The 20,802-nt window shown below is 39.5% G+C and overlaps 1 protein-coding gene across 1 annotated transcript in view; it reads right to left on the minus strand.

The window, feature by feature from the left end:
* MGLL (monoglyceride lipase) overlaps positions 1–20,527 on the minus strand; it is a 124,558-nt gene extending 104,031 nt beyond the window's left edge. The window contains exons 1-2 of the mRNA XM_089521408.1: positions 20,424–20,527; positions 20,136–20,274 (exon numbers count right to left, since the gene is read on the minus strand). Coding sequence (XP_089377534.1) covers positions 20,136–20,274; positions 20,424–20,460 — 176 coding nt within the window. The 5' untranslated portion in view covers positions 20,461–20,527. The remainder of the gene's footprint in view (positions 1–20,135; positions 20,275–20,423) is intronic.
* Between the last annotated feature and the right edge of the window lie 275 nt (positions 20,528–20,802).

A 20,802-nucleotide genomic window follows, 5' to 3' on the forward strand; every position in this document is an offset into this window, starting at 1 on the left:
TTCTTTTTATCTGGAGACCTGAAAAAGTGAAGCTTTTTCACTGGGGACAGTAAACACCTTGGCAGTTAAGCCACTTGCCTGTTGGCCTAAATTGTTGTTGTTTGCCTCCAATTTAGGGAGGCCCTAAGGCAACCTTATCATGGGATTTTCTTGGCAAGATTTGTTCAGAGGACGTTTGCCTTTGCCTTCCTCTGAGGCCGAGAGTGTATGACTTGTTCAAGGTAACCCAGTGGGTTTTCATGGCTGAGTGGGGATTTGAATGCTGGTCTCCAGAGTTATAGTCCAATGCTCAAACTATTACACCATGCTGGCTCTCTCTGTTTGCCTGTAATGATTAAGAATTTCACTCAGGGAGCTTGGCAGAGAAGTGTTTGTAGAGAAAGAGACAAAGAACATATTTTGTTGAGTTGCCAAAATTACTAACATTGCTATATAGCAATTTTAACTCCTTTTAAAAAGAACTGGGGATTGTTTTTGTGTAGTGATCTGCAAAGACCACACTCTTCCTGAACATGGTACCTTTCAGATGTGTTGGACCACAGCTCCATCATTGACTACCTTATTCTCGATTAATTTTTCTCTTTTAAAGCAATCCAAGTTAGTGACTAGCACCAAATCTTATGGTTCCACTGTTTAAAAATATGCATTGGGAAGAGGTATTTTACCCAGTACCTCTGTCCTACACTTAATTTTACAAATCTTCCACAAATCTTTTTTCTGAACTGAACTGAATGAAACTAAAAAATAAAAATAAAATAAAATCCAAAAAACCACCAAGACTTTGTTTAAAGAAAAGCCACTTCCTCTCCAATCCGTTCAGTTATTTTTTCCTCCTGCAAATTTTCTACCCTTGTATACATAACTGGATAACTGGCTAGGGATTTCTGACAGTTATTTGTATAGTCTAAAAAGTAACTTTTCCAAACTCTGACAGTCAGTTGGACCCAAACCTGCTCATGTTTAAAAGAGACCCAAGGAAATAATGGGACTTCTGTATGACTTACACAAATTCTAGTGACTACTCTAAGAATCACTTAATTCTGGATCCAACCTACTATTTAAACCCTGTCTTACCAGGGGGTTATATGGCAATTAACAACAGCAACAAAAAGATATACAATATAATATCATCTGAAACCATCAAAAGTATAAAAACAAATGAAGTAATCATCCATAGAAACCAAAGGTAACAACAGAAACAGACCAGATGAAAACCAGCAGAAAACAGCAACGTTTTAAAAGTTCATTTTAAAAGCCATCAAAGAGAGAGCCTGACAGAAGGACACAGGAAGACTCATTCGGTTGGGCAACACTACCAAAAAGGCTCTGTTGCTAGTAGCACCTGACTTCTACAGCCGGGGCTTTCTGAGCAGCATCTCCCAATATCACAATGTCTTTGAATCAATCCCTTTCATAATAATCCCTATCATGCATGACATTTTACATCCAGAATGGAAATGGGAGTGAGCTAATCTGCATTTATCTAGGTCAGATCCTCTTATTATTATGAATATGCTAGAATGTGTGAAGAATGTTCAGACTGTTTAATTACAATAACGAGAACAACTCTAAAACAGCATTGCTGGTATGTGCAATCTGAATACTTAAAAATTAAATCTCTCCAGAAATTTGAGGGTTAGATGGAATGAACGTAGAAACTGGAAACTGATTTCAAGTCAACACACACCACAATGTTAGCAATTTATGTACGAGTTCACAGCAAAAGCTGATCTGTACCAAATTCATATCTTTACCTTTATGATGCAATTGTCAGTAATTGTCAGTCATGTTCACTTTAAATTCTACCATCCATCAAGAATCATCTGTTAAATTCAGCTCTTTGCCCAATAATCCCAATATGACACAGTGGTGATAATGGTTAAAAGTGTGGGCCTGCTTTAGCTTCAGGATAGTAAAGCCCCCTTACACACAAGCAACATAAATAGAATTTACATTTGACTATTAACATATAGGTGCTACCAAACCACACTGCCTCCAAACCACATAAAATGCTCAGGATCTAGCTTAGTTTATCCTGACAGTTTTATTCCTAAAAAAGTAAAATTTTCAAGTTCTGCATCTCCCAGTAATGTTTATTTACATCAGAAGTTCTACTTCTATCCTACTGAATTCTGACACTTGACTGTGCAATAACAAGAGTGCAGAATTCCAAAATATCTCTTGAATATGTGCTGCACAACATCCATTTTCTCCAACTTAAGATTCCTATTTCTTGTTCAGCTTTGGATTCTTTCAGACTCCAGAATGATTAACTTCAATAATTTGAATGAATAATATCTGGTGCAATAAATAGTTTCAGTCCTATTTTTTTTAAAAAAAAATTAAAATCTGGAGTCAGAGAATAAATTTTTTATTATAGCACACACAGCCTAGGCAAAGTCTTGAAATCTTATGTGACATGCTTCACATTTCAAGTACTGATTTATTTCTGAAGAGCGAGGCAATTATGCATTTTTAATGGTCTACAGAGATTAAGCACATTAATTGTGCAGATGAGCAGACCCCTCAGCATATAAAAAACCCTCAACTTTAGCATCGAGTGCCCAGCTGTAATTTCTAACTCAGCTCCGAAAGGGTATATGAAAGGATGTCTCCAATCAGAAGCTATATGAGGCAATACTGTACTCTGCTGTAAATTTTTCTTATAGCAGAGGGAAAGCATGAGCCCATGGTCTTAAGCGTGATACACCCATCCAGCCCTCTCTAGTTCACATGACTGCTTGTACACTTATACATGATAATTTTTGAAAATAACAACCAAAATATGATACAGTCATCTTGCTAAGTGATTGTAAATGTGATGTGGTTTTAAATGATGCATCTGACTTGGCATTTATTTTTGTTTATGCTAGATATTATGTTGCCCCATATCTGGTCTACTCAATCTGAGCTGCAATCCCAAAAATATGAGACACATATTAGGCTAGCCACAGATGTGTAATTTTCACACATACTTATCTTACTATAACTCTTTATTAGGAAACATGTCTCTTTGAATTCCGGAGATTTCTAAATAAATCTATCTAGGTTCAGGTTCATGTATCTAGGGTCAAAAATTATCTTTTTATGTTACATACCAAAATCCGTGGATGCTCAAGTCCCATGCATTATAATGGCATAGTAGTAATATGGTGCCCTTTATATAAAAGAGCAAAATCAAAATTTGCATATTTTTAAAGTATCTTCAAGCCTTGGATGATTCAATCTGTGGATAAAAAAATCTGTGGATAACGAGGACTAACTGTATATTTCTTCTAAATGGAATTATATTTATTTTGATCAATGACCAGTAGAAAGGGAACAAAACAGGAAAGATAAAATGCAATGCAATACACTAAAATACAATATTAAATACAGAAAATATTTGTGTTACAATGATTTTAGAAAAACAATGAAACATGATAACACTATTAATATTAAAATAGCATCCTATGCCGACAAGCTGGTGCTGCCATACAAAAACTAGCTACCTTGGCTCAGGAAACTGGCCAGCCAAAAGGTAATCAATGTAAAACACATCGGATCTCTCTGGTGTAATCTGTAAATTGGGTTAATAAAATGATGTCAAAGGTCACAATAAAAAAACACAATACAATAAAACACATCCCACGATTTCTACATTCTCTGCCTCACAAGGGCATATGCGTTCACAGTATGGCACTTTATTATATCTTCCCTTCAATATTGCATATCGAAGCACATTAAATTTGGCCAAGGTGAATGCTTTCCTGTTTTGTTAAGTTGATCTTTAACATCTGGAAAAATGGGAGCTGCACTTATGTGATTTTGCAACTTGATATCCCAGATATGGTGATTTATGATTTTGTTAGCTTTTATATACCCATAGCAAGAATGGCATTTTGTGAAAATCCGAAACTTAACACTTTCTCATCAACTATCTTCTTCCACCTCGACTGAAATTTATTGCTGGGGTGTGTGTGTGCAAAACTTTAGGTATGAATAACATTTTAAGCCAAAAATTTAACTTATATATCCACATCTGAGACTCAATAGAAATTTGAGCAGTCTCTAACTGTAAGAGAATATTTGGCACACAGCTTAGGAGGTTGAGAATGCTGTTCCAAATATTTATTTGGATAGATTCTAGAGGTGTAAAATTGCTAAACACACACACTTGTCCTCCATATAGCATTTGCAGTATGATCTTAGCATTAAACACTTGAATTGCTGATGGTACATGCTGGCCTCCCATCATGTAAAAAAACCGAGACAAGTAAGTTATAACTCCGCTGTGCATTTGCTATAGCATAAGATACTTGAGCTCGCCAGGGACCAGCAGCTTGAAAAAATGACTTCCAAATATTTATAAAATTTAACCTGTTCAATTAGATGTCTGTTGGTTTTATTTCTGATTGAAAACTACAACTTTAGATTTTTCATGAGTAATTGCCATCTGTTCAGTACTGCAATAGACATCTAGTGCTCTTAATAACTGTCTCAAACCTACTCATGTCAGTGACAGAAGTACTGCATCATCTGCATAAAGTAAAAGACATACAGATCTCCCTGCCAATTTAGGTGGTTAAGAATTTATTTCAGAAAGTGTCTTGACCAAGGAATTAATATAAATATTGAACAAAGCAGGGGGGAGAACACAGCCTTGTTTTACTCCAATATGAGTTGGTATTAGAGGGCTTCTCTTCAAAACAGGGCCTTCCCATTGCCCCAAAGAACATAGGTCCAGTTTGTTGGAATTAAAATGTTGAGCAGTATTACCAGATCCTTGATTGTCTACTGTAGTCTTTAATGTAATATTGCACTTTCCATGACAGTTTTCATTTCCCTTGAGCCACTCTGTAGATTCAACAGCTGCTGCATGTTCAATTGTGTCCAGAGATGTATTCAATCTGTTTACATTGGAGATTAATGCTCCTGTATCAACTGCTTTGTATAGAGAACCCTGTTCCCACTCTTTTAGCTCTCATTTCAAGCCAGCCAGATGTTGGAGCCATGCTTACCTTAACAGAGGGAAGCATGGAGACAGAATCTTCAGAGGTGCTTTTCATTTCATGTTTGTAAAAAAGTGGATTTATTTCCACAGAAACCTGGTGATGGTGGATTGGTGGTTTCCCAACCCATAGCTGCAACTTGTGATGGTATATGCCTGATGAGCTGCATCAGGAGCCAAATAAACCAGATTTTGCCTACATGAATCTTTCTTCCCCTTCTTCATACTTATCAAGTAGAAACATAAAAGGTCAAGTCTGGATAGTATTTCATTCAGGGCCTCTTGAGGCAGGACAAAGAAGGAGTGTAAAAAGTTATTTTCAGTATTGTCAAAAAAGCCATTCTCCAAATTCATCAAGTGCAAAACCCAAGATTCTCAGATTTGTAATATTCCTGAGTTCCCTGGATTCTGGCTCAGCTAGGTCATAAGGATTGTCATCTGTGGGGTCAATGTCAACTAAATCTTGATTTATTACTTTGCCTTGAGGTCTTTTTGAGGGTGCTACTACATTTGGAATCAATGGTGCTGGTGGTGCTACATTTTTAAAGAATCTTGAGACTGATATATCATCCTCCTTCAGATCTTCTCTATGTTTGTATACCACAGAATCATAGAATCATAGAGTTGGAAGAGACCACAAGGGCCATCCAGTCCAACACCCTGCCATGCAGGAACTCTCAATCAAAGCATCCCTGACAGATGGCAATCCAGCCTCTGCTTAAAGACCTCCAAAGAAGTAGACTCCACCACACTCCGAAGGAGTTTGTTCCACTTTCGAACAGCCCTTACTGTCAGGAAGTTCCTCCTAATGTTGAGGTGGAATCTCTTTTTCTGGAGCTTGCATCCATTGTTCCAGGTCCTGTTCTCTGGAGCAGCAGAAAACAAGCTTGCTCCCTCCTCAATATGACATCCCTTCAAATATTTAAACAGGGCTATCATATCACCTCTTAACCTTCTTTTCTCCAGGCTAAACATTCCCAGCTCCCTAAGTCGTTCGTCATAGGACATGGTTTCCAGACCCTTCATCATTTTAGTCACCCTTCTTTGGACACGCTCCAGTTTCTCAATGTCCTTTTTTGAATTGTGGTGCCCATAACTGGACACAATATGCCAGGTGGGGCCTGACCATCTTGGCAAGTCTCCAGTCTTATAATGTGGGCACTACTCTTGCTTGAAATGCTCCACATACACTAGATCTGCAATGTTACTGAACACCAAGGACGAAGATAATTAAAATGTTCCAAAGGTGAACTTTGCACTCCTCTTGTAACAAGATTCCCAAGGGATTGGGGTAGTTTGATTAAAATGTATTTTGAATTAACACCAGTTTTCAATTTCCATTATTACCATTATTTGAAGATAATTCTGAAATTTGGTTTAACATTAATCTCTCCACTTGGTTAGCCTGGATTAACCACTGAATTACTAGGCTATTTGCAGGAGACAACTCAGCAGCTGATCTGGCTAGTTTGGAGCCTTCTTTTTGATTTTTATTAGTCACAGAGAGCTCCTTTAAGCTCAGTGTTAGTATCTGAGAGTTGCTGCTTCTCAGCCACCTCCTGACATTTATTGTTTGTATAAAATTGAGTAATTTTTGTTTGAGCCTTCACTTTCTTTAGAGGAGGGTTCATAACAGACAGAGTAAGGCCAAGTGTTTTATAACTACTCCAAGTCATCACCATGGTCGTATTTCCTTAAGTTTTCCTACTTATTGGTAGTGTGTTTTTTTAAAAAAAGACATATCAGCCTGTAAACAGCAGCCAGCCGTTGTAGCTTCTTCTTCATCTAAACTCAGTCTACAAAATCCTCCATTTAATTCCCCCTCACTTATAGTTCTGTAGTGTTACACCCCTTCTATGACCTTATAGTGAAAAAAATTAACTTCTTCCATTTACACCTTTTGTTTTGTTTCCACTCATAGATTATAAATCTTCACTCCTTTAACCAACTCACAAGGAAGAAAGAGAGGGAATAAAAACAGAAATAAGAGGGAAAGAGGAGGGAAATGTGGCAGTGAAATTAAACGTGTCTGGCCTCCCTGACCAAAACCCTTGTTTTCAGCATTCTAAATGGCATAAACTCTATGGTATACAGGAGGCCGTCCACATTCGCTGGGATTAAGGACAATTTTTTTTAACCTGAGGGAGGTGCTTCAGAGCAGCTCTATGTTCAACATCTGGTAGAAGATTACCATTGAATTGCACTGGAGGACCCACAAATGCCTAGTCCAGACTATTTGAGAGACCATATCTCCTCATATGAACCTGCAAAAGCCCTAAGATCTGCAGGAGAAGGCTTTCTCTTGGTCCCCCAGAACTGGATTCGGGGGGGGGGGGGGGGAGTGCTTCCTATACACTTATCTACTGGTCACTTATCCATGGGTCAATGGAAGCACTGTACCTTAACTCTTATTTAAAAAAAACACAACATTCCCTACTCTGAGTAGTGGCAACAGGTGAGAGCTTAGTCTGTCTCAAAAGAGCTTAGAATGCCACAACCCCCTTTACTCTCTCAGCCATGGCCCTGCCCCTCTGGCCTTTCTGACTTCCTGAGTGGGAAAGTAGTGGCAGGGGTGGTTCTTTGGCACTTCCCCTCAAAGGAGTACCAAGAGATTACAGGGGGTCAGTGCTTCTTTTAGGTTGTCCCAGGATGGACTAAGCTCTCATCTTTCACCAATCTATTGAGAGAAGAGGATATTTTTTCTGATGGAAATCAATACTGTACCTTAACTCTTGCCCTCACATCCTTTGTGACATGTGCACCTTTTCTAATTCCCACTCACACCTAGTTGCCTCCCACACATGTAGCACAGCCACCATTGACCATCATTCCCTCCTCATTGATCTAGCCTTTAGAGCAGTGGTTCCCAACCTTCCTAATGCTGGGACCCTTTAATACAATTACTCATGTTGTGGTGACCCAAACCCATGGAATTATTTTCGTTGCTACTTCATAAATGTAATTAAATAGGTGTTTTCCAATGGTCTTAGGCGACCCCCATGAAAGGGTCATTCGACCCCCAAAGGGGTCCCGACTCACAGGTTGGGAACTACTGCTTTAGAGTGAGCACAAACAGTTATGCCTGCTGGAATTTTGTAAGCTTTTTGACATAATTTTCCTTTGCTTCGTTTACATCTTTTGTCACACGCCCTAAACTTTACCCTCACCTTATCCACAGGTCCTATCAAAATGCATAATTTTGGCCCACAAACCTGCCCTCAACTTATACATGAGGTCAACTTATATACAAATATATACATAATTACTCTGAAAAATTACGACAACATGACCATGAAAAGACAGCCCTAGGTGGACCCAACAATGGTAAGAAGGAAAAACAATCCTGAGATATGTGATCAAAACTCAGAGAACACTGAAATTCATTTCAGTATCCAAACAAAAACAGAAAAGGAAATCAAACCTCATTTGTAGTGTAGCTGGCAATTGCTGAACCAAAACATACATGCACACCTACAGCAAAGCCAAAATAACAATTCTAGCTTAAGCCTCAATCTGTTGTTCATTTACGGAAGAGCTCTGCTTGATGGGCATTCTTTTTTTATCAAATGTAGAGAAATTATAATACACATTAAAATGCACTGTGCAAAAGTCTCAATGTCCTGAGAATTACTAATTTTAAATCTGCCTGTGCTACACTCTACAACTTCTTTACACTGAGAGTGGAATGGTAAATATAATAATTATGACTACTAATAATTATACATCTGTAGTTATTTACATACACATCCTAGCAATTTCAGTGGGAAGTGTGTGCAGGCATGTTCATGCAGGTTCACAAACATCTCAAAAATATTAGTGGCAAACCTATAGTGTATATGCATGTCACACTGAAATAACAAGAAGTGTATATGTGTACCTTTGCACATACTGTAGAAATTATAATTAATTGGACTGTACAGTATGAACATAGAATGTTGCCTTATATAAATCAAATCTTGGAAAAGAAATTTCACCATAACAGAATAGTCACAAAAAGTAACCTTTACAAGATCTGACCCTGAGCTAGACTACTGCTCAGTAGTAGTACTGATTGTCTAGATTTTCAGGTAAAGAGGCTTTTCCAGCCCTGCCAGGAGTTGATGGATTTTGTTACCAATCATTATTTTCATTCTTATCTGACCCTTTCATGTAAAACATGCATTCTATTCCTTGTGTGACATTCTCTTCCAAGTCCTCCACTACAAAGCCTTATACTGAAAGCATAAGATTCTAAATCTGCATTTGTGATGTTATTTTGTCTCCTTTCTGCTAGGACACTGTGATGTCACAGAGGTTGGCCTACTGTTGCAGTAGGACATGGCTCAAGTACATACTTGTGGGCTTGATGGGGGCAAGTAAATGGCTACTATTTGAGACAAGAGCTCTGAATTTTTTTGTTTTGTGATGCTCCTGTTTCTGTGTATGGCATACTGTGATCAAGACTGCATGGACTAATCTGATAATGGGTATCATAGAAATAGAGTTGGAAGAGACCAAAAGGACCACCCAGTCCGACTCCTTGCCATGCAGGAATACACAATCAAAGCACAATATATATATGAGAATATACTGGGTAGGTGATCCTGTTTGGGATTAGGAAACTGGATTAGGTACTTATTGTCCCTTCTAGTTCTACTGTTTTATGAACATTACCAGACAGGCCTGAGATTTCTTCTCATGCAGCCACAGTAGCAAGGACAGGCTTCTTGGGTGCTGTTGGGGATTTCCAGTGCGATAATCTCCAAAAGGGGGCTCCACATTCCACTGATTGTAACAACGCTCAGGCATATCTAATCTGCTTTGAACTGAGCTCAATTTATATCATTCAAATTATATAATATAATTTCCCACATTTGAGAGCAACTTTTCATAACAAAATCGCAAAACAGAGACATTATCTACTGAAATCTGGTATATGCTCTATCATGAATGTACTACTTATACATCACAACATGCACAATAGTTCTGCACCAGTTTCCTCCAGGTCTGGAGACTCTCAATAAGATGGAAAGCAGCTCGGTTACCATGAAAAGTATTTTTAAATGTATAGCCTTGCTTAATGTATAATGCTGACTCTCTACCTAACCCAAAGTTCTGAGGTATAAATTTAAGTATTCCAGATTTGCTGCTAGGTCAGTGAAATACATTTCTCTTTAGCCAAGTGAGTACTTACTCAACATTTATTTTTTTCTTCAGCCTGGCAAAGTGAAGACAGTAACTCTCTCTATATAGTTTGAAAGATACGTCTAAAACCTTGCTGAAGTGGCTCTGAACAATAATGGGAAAACTTTAATAAAATCTTTCTTTACAATCCATGAACAGACTAAAACCACTGACAGGCTAGCAAATTACATCTGTTTTAGGGCCACATTTTGCAGCCTCAGAACACAGGAAAAATGTAGGATATATAGCCAGTTCTAATTTTGCAAGGTCAGGTACTTTCCTCAAAAGACGTTACCAATCATTCTTATCTCTAAACAATGTAATTTGTTTTCCTCTGGAACTTTCCCCTTATCTGACCATCACTATCTATACATATCAACAGAGTGCATTTTTTTTCTATAAATGGATTTAATTTAGGTAGGTATTATAAGAAATCAAAAATACAAATGAGTTCTTTTGGCATATGGCCTATTTTTGAAATGTATATTTCTTTCCACCATATGATCAGCATCATCATGCATTTATTTCCTGATGAAAAGTATAAGTAATATTTAGAGTCACTAGGTGGGCTTCAGCAACAAATTACCTTGTTTAGTAATTTTGTACATCAGTCATTCATTTTCTCTTGGCTGGTCCTTCCTCAGCTGCAGGTCTGCATTCTTTATTTCACAAAGTATGTGCTTTCTGAGTACAGTATAGTTAAACCTGACACAGACACCACCACTTTCACCTCTGAAATCCAATTAACATTGTGCCACAAAGGACTCCTAAGAACTGTATAGGTTGAGTCTCCCCTATCTGAAATGCTTGGGACCACAAGTGTTTTGGATTACAGATATATTTTTTTTGGATTTTGGAATATTTGCATATACATAATGAGGTTGACCCTCTGTATCCATGGATTCTGAATTCAACCATCTGTGGCTTGAAAATATTATATGTATGTATATATATATATATATATATATATATATATATATCACACACACACACACACACACACACACACCAAAAAGCAAACCTGGATTTCCACCCCCCCATCTTATTTAAGGAACACCATTTTCTATGCCATTGTATTTAATGGGGCTTGAGCACCCATGGATTTTAGTATCCATGGGCAGAGGGTTGGATTCCTAGAAACAAACCCCAGGGGATAAATAAATTCGCAAAAGAAACCCTTGATTTTACCCTTTTACATAAGGAACACCATTTTACTATGCCATTGGTGCGGGACAGACTGCCCCAAAAGGGCGGCCTCCTTGTGCCTGTTTTTCCACCAGAGGGAAGCCACAGCCGCCAAACCATGCGACTTCCTGCCGGCGGAAAAAGAACCCGCAAAAAGCGGGTTCTTCTCAAGCCGCGGCGGTAGAGTAACAAGTGCACCACTGGTGCACTCATTACATAAGTGCTGAGCAGCACCATGCGGCGATTATGTAACAATGGCGGTGCCCATGTATACCGGGCACCACCATTGTTATGCCCTCATCACATGCTAGGGTTGCAGAGCCTAACACGTGATGAGGGTGTCACAAAGGCCTGTATGTTCCGGGCCATTGTATTTAATGGGACTTGAGATCCATGGATTTGGTATCCACAGGGTGTCCTGGAACCAAACTCCAGCGGATACCAAAGGCCCACTATATCATTAAAACACATGTACACACACATATACATACATATGTATCCCAGTACAACAACTGGCAATATCCAGTTCATTGTGTAAGATAAGCCTTATACAACCACTTTTCAAATGCCTGTTGGAATGGGAAAGACTCTGCTTGTCTGCAAAAAGAAAGTAGAGAGGGTGCCAGCGGGTACTATGAGTTCTGTGGGGCTTACTCCTTCTTAAGTGGGGAGAGGATTAGCGCTATTAAGCACTTTACCAGGAGGATAAGATTTAACTAAGGATGAAAACCAGTACCTGTCTGTGTATGGACTGGGGGGGGGATATGTAAAACAAGTTTACTACTGCCTTTAATTCATTATTATCTAATCTTCCAAATGATCTCCTCTTCCCGTTTTTTCACTGTGTAGCTGTAGTTTAAATGTATTTTTAGTAGTGCTTATTTCACTACTAGAAATTTGACTAGTGTTTTAAAATAAATTGTAATGTATGTTTCCTTATGATAAACAAATTATACAATATTAGTCACAAAACAGACTACACGCTTGCATTTCAAAAGGATTTATCTGTATTTCTCACAAATCAAGTCCAACAAGTTCAACAGCTTATGCAAGTGAAGAAATGCAGTTTAAATGCTTTGCTTTGATAGCTAAGCAACACATCTAGAGTTTAAATGCTTTGCTTAGATAACTGAGCAACACATCTCATGATCTCTGTCATGAAAAAATTGGACATTACAGCCACAAACTGGTTATTACTTTCTCAAAAGTGAATTGGTATTTCTCATATTTCTCATCACTTAACTTTTTTCTATGTTGCATGGCCTGGATAGAGACAGGGGAATGATGTGGAACTTCAAAGGTACAATAATGCAAACATCCAAGACTGGCCAGCCAGAGACAAATGGGACTTATTGCATGAAACACAATTCTGTATAGGTGCATGCATTCAGTGTACATACATATATTCTCCCATACAAGCCTACTTAGGTTCTGATATCATCAGGGGAGGCCCTTGTCTGGGTTCCAGCAACCTACATTTGATGATTTTCCATGGCTAATTCAGGGCTGTGGAACCTCCTTTCAAGGGAGATTAGGCTGGCCTCCTCCCAGTTGTCCTTCTGTTGGCAGGCAAACACCTTTTTGCTTAGGTGGGCTTTTGGCAAATAGCTGGCTGCTGAGAAAGAGACTTCTAACATGTGGCTGCTGTCCTTTTTTTTCATCAACATGCTTTCAAATTGCTCTTGATTCAGTGATGTTTCGGCATTATAATTTCTGTAATTACGTAGGCTTTGACATTATAAACGTCTTGTGTTTTTATCTTTCTGCTTTTCATCTTATGAATTCCTAGTTTTGAGACAAAAATGGGATCTAAATGGAGTAAATAAATAAATATATTATACAAATTAAATGCTCCAAGAGCAAATCAAGCATGATCTCCCCCCTAGAAGCCAAGATGACTCAATGCAGACTGGTGTACTTTGGACATATCATGAGAAGACACGACTCTCAAGACAAGACAATAATGCTTGGAAAGGTAGAAGGCAGTAGGAAAAGAGGAAGACTGTATTACAGGTGCATAGACTCAATCAAGGAAGAAATGGCCCTGAGTTTGACTTTGTGGTCTCTCAGTTATATATGTGGACTTGGTGGCTCGGTGGTGAAGACGCTGACTCTGACAACTGTAAGGTTGGCAGTTCAAGACCCAAGTGCCGAAAGACGGAGTGACCTCCCGTCACCCAGCTTCTGCCAACCTAGCAGTTCAAAAGCATGTAAGAGTGCAAGTAGATAAACAGGTACCACTTTGGTGGGAAGGTAACAGTGATCTGTACAGTCATGCTGGCCACATAATCACAGAATTGTATTTGACAACGCTGGCTCTTCAGCTTAGTAATGGAGATGAACACCACCCCTACAGTCAGACACGACTAGACAGTCCTGTCAAAGGGGAGACCTTTACCTTTAAACCTTATTCTCAGTTATACAGGGTTATTATAAAGAACAAAAACAAATATACATATATATTTTGTTGGAGCTTACCCATTTCAAATCCAGCATATCACTTCCTTTCCTCTTCCTTCTCTCCCCTGCCTTTCATTTTCTGAGTGATCCTGAATGCACGCTGGTATTACTCAACCAAACCCTCTTCACAACATAAGTAATCTTTTTCTGTTTTCATCTACCTGCTTGATCTGAAATGCAATAGCTTTTCCTCTCTCTTTTCCTTTATCACTCTGCTAATTCTCAAGTGTACCTTTATTGACCATATTAACTGAGCCAAGAGGTAAGCAGAGCAGAGGCACCAGAGACTGTTCATAAGCTCCTTACTGTCTTTCTGAAAACAGGTAAAAAACTTTTGTTTGCAGCAGGCCTCTGAGAATTCCTTTGTTCAGGTGTAACAGCCCTTGTATAATGTGCTGGACCTCTAGCTGTTGCTGTTATTTTAATTTATTTTAAATGGTTTCAAATTTTAAGATGGCATAATTGCTTTTTAAATTTTGTGTGCTGTTAATTTTTAACTACACTTGTTTTAACTTGTAAGTCACCTTTAGTCCCAAACAGAGAAAAGATGGGATATAATGAAATAATGATGATGATGATGATGATAAGCTTCTATATACCTAGAAGGGCTGAATATACCATGTGACACTGATGAAAACCCTTAAGTTGTATTTTTTGATGTTGCAGAGGAAAGAATGCAAATCTGTGAGCTGTGTCTGACTGCCTGAACATAATGAGGGTGCTGCTGAGGCACAGTGAAACCAAAATTAGGAAGCAGGGTTTATTATGACCTGCATGGGTTTGGAGTCTGATTCTTCTCATAATTTCACTGTGTGTCTACTTTGCCAATAGAAATGCATCCGCTGTTTACAAACAGTTGAAGGCCAGCCCTTGTTTACCTGATCTATATATTTTGAATTCTGAAAGAACCTAAATATGCAGGAAGAAAAAAAAAGCTCCCTAATGAGTTGACCAGAACTATTCTATATAGTTTAGTCAGAAAACATGAACAGCAGGAGTTGGAATTCTGCGAGCAAATTCCAACTGCACCTGCTTTGGAAAAACTGTCTGCATTATGCACCTGACAGTTACTTGCAAGTCCTCAAATGTAACATACCTCAGTGTGTAGGCCTATGTGTCAAGCTGATAAACTTTACATTTTGTGGCTTTCCTTCACATGGAAAGGTATATGTATAAAATACCCATTGCATAAAATATTTAAATGCTACACAAAAATATCTGAAAACTAGCCACTTTTAGAGCAAGAGAAGAATCATGCAGCCTGCTTGCAGCCCTTTAAGCATTCAGTGATGCTCTGACCTCCCCTCAAAGGTCCTGGTACCCCCTCCAACTAATTTTGCACTTTTAAAAAGTTTTTTATTCAGCCCAAACTCCTTGAAAATGCTGAAATAAGTTTGTAGGACTGCCAAGTGCTATTTTATGGAGGTCCCTACCCCCAAGTCCTTAAACTGGCCTGAAAGGGACCAGAAGTGACATTTTGTTACTTCCAGTCACCCCCAAAGAGGGTGCCCCCTCCACACAGAGAGCAAACCTTCAAATGCAAATATATACTTGAGGGGAAAAGGAGTTCAGGTTTCCTTTTTCTACCAAGTATTCATTTGGAGGTTTGCTATGCTGGGGTTGTGGGCACCCTCTTTTAGGATGACTGGAAATAACAAAATGTGACATCTGGTCCCTTTCAGGCTAGTGAAGGGGTTGGGTGTAGGGAGCACTATAAAACAGCACTTGGCAGTCCTGCAAACAGCCATAACCAGAGTAGCTAATGTGAAACTACTGGAGATATAGTCCACACATTTCCCATCCCTGAAATAAACTACTCTCTTCTATGTTAGAACCCCACCCCCCATTTAATGAATAAAGCTTTAAAACTGCCCTGAGGCTGCTGCCTATTATTATTGTCAATCACTACAAATTAGGCAAACAGACTAATGCTTCTAAAGATGAAACAGAGAAATCAATGCTTTGGAAGACAGGGAAAAAACATGTTTTCTTCATTTATCCATGTCTTTCAAGACTGTCCTGTGGAAGTTGGATGTAGTCTACTAATTATTATTCAGTGGCCTACAATCTTCTTCTCACACTCACACCCACAATACAACAGGGGCTAAAAATAAATGACTGCACACACTTAACAGCCACTTGTAAGTGAGCAGCACTGATCCTGTTTACTTTGTTGTCACAAAACTAGGCCAATCTTGCTCTCAATTAACCGCTTGGTGTGTGTGTACTGAGCTCTAAAAAGGCAAGCTACCGAGAGGAATGAAGTGCCAAGTTCTAACTTTCACTGCTTTATCATCCTTTCATTTCTTGATCAAAGACTCATGTGAACACCACTAATTTGCTAAGAAATTAAACATGAAAAGCGAACACAATTCTGCAACTCACTGAAGAACACTGTGGGCAGTTAATGATTAATTAGCATTATAATACGTGACAGGCTGGTTTCACAGAAGAAGCTTGTTTTGATAACTGAATTTGTTCAGCAGAGGAATTCTTTAGCATGATGCCAGGATTCTTGTTACAAGCAGTGCCGGGACGTTTCCCCTTTGGGCTTGCCAGAAAGCCTGTGCAGATCATGTAGTCAGCAGGGCCAGGATAAGTGCTTGAAAAAGGTACCCTCTTGGCAGGTTTCTTTACTGACCTTAGGGGGAAAGCCTCTAAAATGTGCACATCCCTCACTTCTAGAACCCCCACGCAAGCTGCTAAGGAAATGTATCTGAAATTATAATGGAAGTACTATTATGGAGCATGGCTTGTTAGATGCTGAAGAGAACAGGGCAGGAGAGCTCAGCAGGTTGGGTTTTTAGGTGAAAGGTTGTAAGCTTAAGACAGGCCCTGAATGGAGATGAAATTCCAGTAGTGGACTGTTCTGTAGTGAATGATATGGGAAACAATGTGCTAAGGTAAAGAAAGCAAATCTCAAAGAATCAGGAAAGAGTACACTTTGAAGAATTGCTTTGGGGGATCTTCAAACAATGCTTGTGGTTCACAAGCCTTACATCACTGGCTAAACAACCAAAGCCAGGAGGAACATAAAACTTTCACATCGAGTCAGATCAACAGAGCATCAAGACTAACTGTCTCCTACATTCAAAGGAATGCACCAACCAATGGATCCCTAAGCATGTAGATAAATTAGTGCTCAAATTTGGAGTGACCAGCCATAAGATCAGTTAATGCCCAGTGGCAGCTGGTGCCCACTGGGGTTGGTGGAGAAAAGGGCTGGGTCACCACAGGTAGAGCCAGTCTTTGGAATCCCCAGCAGCCTTCAGCACAGAAGAAGGAAACTGAGCTATGTAGTCCCCACCCCCCAAGAGTAGACCCAATGAATCCATGGGATTTGAATAAAGCGCTGAAGTAGACTTCAGTCTACGAAAGCTCATGCTGCCAACTTCTTTCCTTCAATTAGTCTCAAAGGTGCTACAACATCTCTCTACATGGTGATTCTACAGATTACCACAGCTATATCTTTGACTTAACATTCAGTAATTGATTTATTGGGTCTACTCTATTTGGGACAGGCACCAAGTAGATTTGTGAAGCAAAAGCCACACAAAAACACTCATTTGGAGCCATTTTCTCCTGAGAACCAAATGACTTTAACATCATAGATATCGAACACAGCAACTCGTAACAATCATCCATTGCAACTTATTGCAAAAGGAGACATTTAGACAGCATGCCTGGAAAGCTGATGGTGCAGATGGTGGGATGACAATGACAATAGCAACACTGCCAAACAAAATCACTCTGCCTTTATCTATTCTACAAATAACCAGCAGTACACAATAACCACACTAAGTGCAAAACATGGAGAGGGGTATTTGTTCAGTTTAGGAAAAAAAGCCTCACTCCCCCACTCAGTCCAGGTAGAAATCCACTTATTCATAAGGACTGGTTTCTAAAGAGTATGCATGAGCAGCACGTTCTGTCACAGAGCACTCTTTCACAAATCCCCCTTCCTAATGCTTACTCATATATAATAAGAAGCAGCACTGCACGATATCCAGCTTATTCATGCGAGTAAGGATAGGATTACACAGGAGTAAGCATGGACTGGCCATCTAAGTTCTGGGCACACAAAATACACCTGTTATCATGAGCATCCTGAAGCCAACAGCTCTCTAGATGCCTGTTCAGAAGTAACTGCAGCCTGTTTCCTTTCCAGTTACACACGACATACCAGCATTTTAAGTACTGTATGTGATGCTCCTCCTGCCAATGCAAGCAGCAAAATAAAAACAGAAACAAAAATCCCCACTGTGCTCTGCTCTGTGCTTGGACACTGGTACACTGTCTTTTCTTAAAGCAAAAGAACAAATCCAGCAGGTTATGGGTACAGTGTGGACATCCACATTCAGAGAGAGAAAAAGAGCCCTGCACAGATTTGGAGGAGCCAAAACCTGCCTCTATGGAGCAGCAAGGCAGAGCGCTCTTGAATGTCCTGAAATACTGCCTCTCAGCCAGCTGAATTTGGGGTGTGGAGAGGGGAATTGTTATATATGCTTAGTCCAAGAAGCCACAGAACTTCCACAGTTAACAAGAAGACTGATATTGCCCTGGCAATTGCAACAGTGGGTACATCACAGTTGCTATTGGCAAGAACTTCCTCTCTGGGGAGAGATGGGGATTGTCAAAGGGAAATATCAATACTTCTCCACCCACACTGTCACATCACCTTCATTATTTCCCATTTTCTTTGTTGCTGCTGCTCTTCTTTCACTGCTTTTGGAGAGACAAGTTCTGGTCTACATGGACTACTGATCTGACTCAGTATGGAAGTTTTGTGTTCCTGTATTGAACTTGGCACTAGTCATTTAGCACATCATGCACAGCTTCTTAACTACTGTAGTTGGACTGCTTCAAAATCCACTGAGACAGGAAAGCTGTTCCTTGGGTAACCGTTTTCCAAAATTGATTTCTTGCCTTGCAATATAAAAATAAACAGAGCTTATCCGGTTGGCTCACAGAAATGACAGAGTGTAGAACAATAGTTCCACTTTTTCCTACATGTTATTCTCTTCCACAGCTAGAACTTGTATGCGTATTGAACAAGCCAGCAAATGCAGACAGAAGGAAGAAAAGATGGAAATAATGAAGAAAATCTATGTGATATGTTCATTTAAAGAACAATATTTGTTCTTGGAGCACAAGATTGAAGTGCAAAACCATTATTTTGATGGATTATGAAAGGGGATTACCCGAACAGTGGATTATTTGGTAATCTGACTATTATTTGAATTTATCTCCAGAGTTCTGCATTCCATGGAACCCCCACAGCCAACCTAAAGAAGGAGAGCTATCTAAATACAGCTACGAATGAAGATGAAGTGGAAACGAAACCCTAGACATTATACTGGGATTTATGGCAATTTTAACAGGGCTGTCAAGTTTTGGATTGCTGGTTCTAAAAATAATGAGGAGTAAGTAAACTAAACCTTCATGTAGCTCTGCAGTTTAAATATTAAAATGCAAGATCCACTGATTTTTCTCATGGCATTAAGTTTCACTGGGAAGAAAGAAAGAAAGAAAGAAAGAAAGAAAGACAGGGAATGTCCAAATCCTCCCAATCTTACTCATGCAAGTTGCCTTTACTCATGCAAGTAATAAGACCTATGATTGAGTAGGAGGCTGACTGAATGATTAATAGCCAATCCTCGTTGTTGCTGCAACATGCTACTACATGGGGTGGCCTTCCCAACTGTGCAGTATTTCAGCATACGGGAATTCACAAGCACAAATGCTGACAGCATTTACACTGTACGTTCCTCAGGGCAAGAAATAATTCCACACATATCACACTCTATGAGCCAGCATGGTGGAGTGTCTTGAGGGTTGGACTATGACTCTGGAGACCAAGGTCTGAATCCCAGCCCAGTCACAGAAACCCACTGACTAATCTTGGGCAAGTCGCACTCTCTCAGCCTCAAGGGAAGGCCATGGCAAACCTCCTCTGAACAAATCTTCCCAAGAAAACCCCATGGCAGTGTTGCCACAAGTTGGGAAAGACTTGAAGGCACACAACAACAACAGAGTACAAACCCAGTGTGAAGTCAAAAGCCATAGATTTTTTGTGTTTTTTTCAAGCTATGTGGCCATGTTCTAGAAGAGTTTATTCCTGGTGTTTCAGTTTGTGCTCCAAGATAATAATAATAATGATGATGATGATAATAATAATAAAGATGCCAACCACAGATGCTGGCGAAACATCAGGAATAAACTCTTCTAGAACATGGCCACATAGCTTGAAACCCCCCCCCCCCAAGTGTAGCTGAACCAATGGTGCGATTCTTGCTTTCCCCCTGACAAAATGCATCCCTTTAAGTTTCTCCCTCACCTTGGTGTGGTGGCTGGCTTCCAGTATCTGCAGAAGAGGTGCTGCCCATCGGCATTGACCAGGTGAGGAAGGTCCTGATAAGGGACATTCTGGGGAGTCTTCCGTGGGGAACTTTCCTCTGGCATCCTGGAAGATTGACCTAAAAGGTGGAGACAGAAAACAAGTACCCTGTTAAAAACAAACTAAACAGCTGAGAAATAAGTCAGATGAAGAAGAAGTATGTTCCTGCTGCCACTGGCTGATGTGAGCTTCCCCATAAAAGAAGTGATGATAACTACGCCAAAGCACCTCTCTTGCACTTTCCAAACCTTAGGCTGAATGTCATCCGTTCCGTGGAACTGCTCTTGTTGGGCAGGCTCTTGTCTTTTTGGCTCCAAGGATTGTCCGAAAAACAAGAAGAAGAAGGAGAGAAGGAGAGAAGGAGGAAAAGCACCTCACAGTGCTTGCTTCATGTCAGCTCGCATTCCTCTCCAGCTCAGGCTCATTATTGCCCATCTGTGTTTATCTTCCATCATTTCAGGGAACCGGATCTTATGTGAATGTGTGTGTGTGTGTGTGTGTGTGTGTATACACATACATACATATTACTATATATACACTATATATATATATATATATATATATATGCTGCAATCAAGTGCAAATTGCGAATTACAATACTGTATAT

This window comes from Sceloporus occidentalis, unplaced genomic scaffold (genome assembly GCF_023333645.1).
Source record: "Sceloporus occidentalis isolate IW3139 unplaced genomic scaffold, rSceOcc1.0.p SCAF_1, whole genome shotgun sequence".
In the NCBI taxonomy this organism is placed as follows: domain Eukaryota; kingdom Metazoa; phylum Chordata; class Lepidosauria; order Squamata; family Phrynosomatidae; genus Sceloporus; species Sceloporus occidentalis.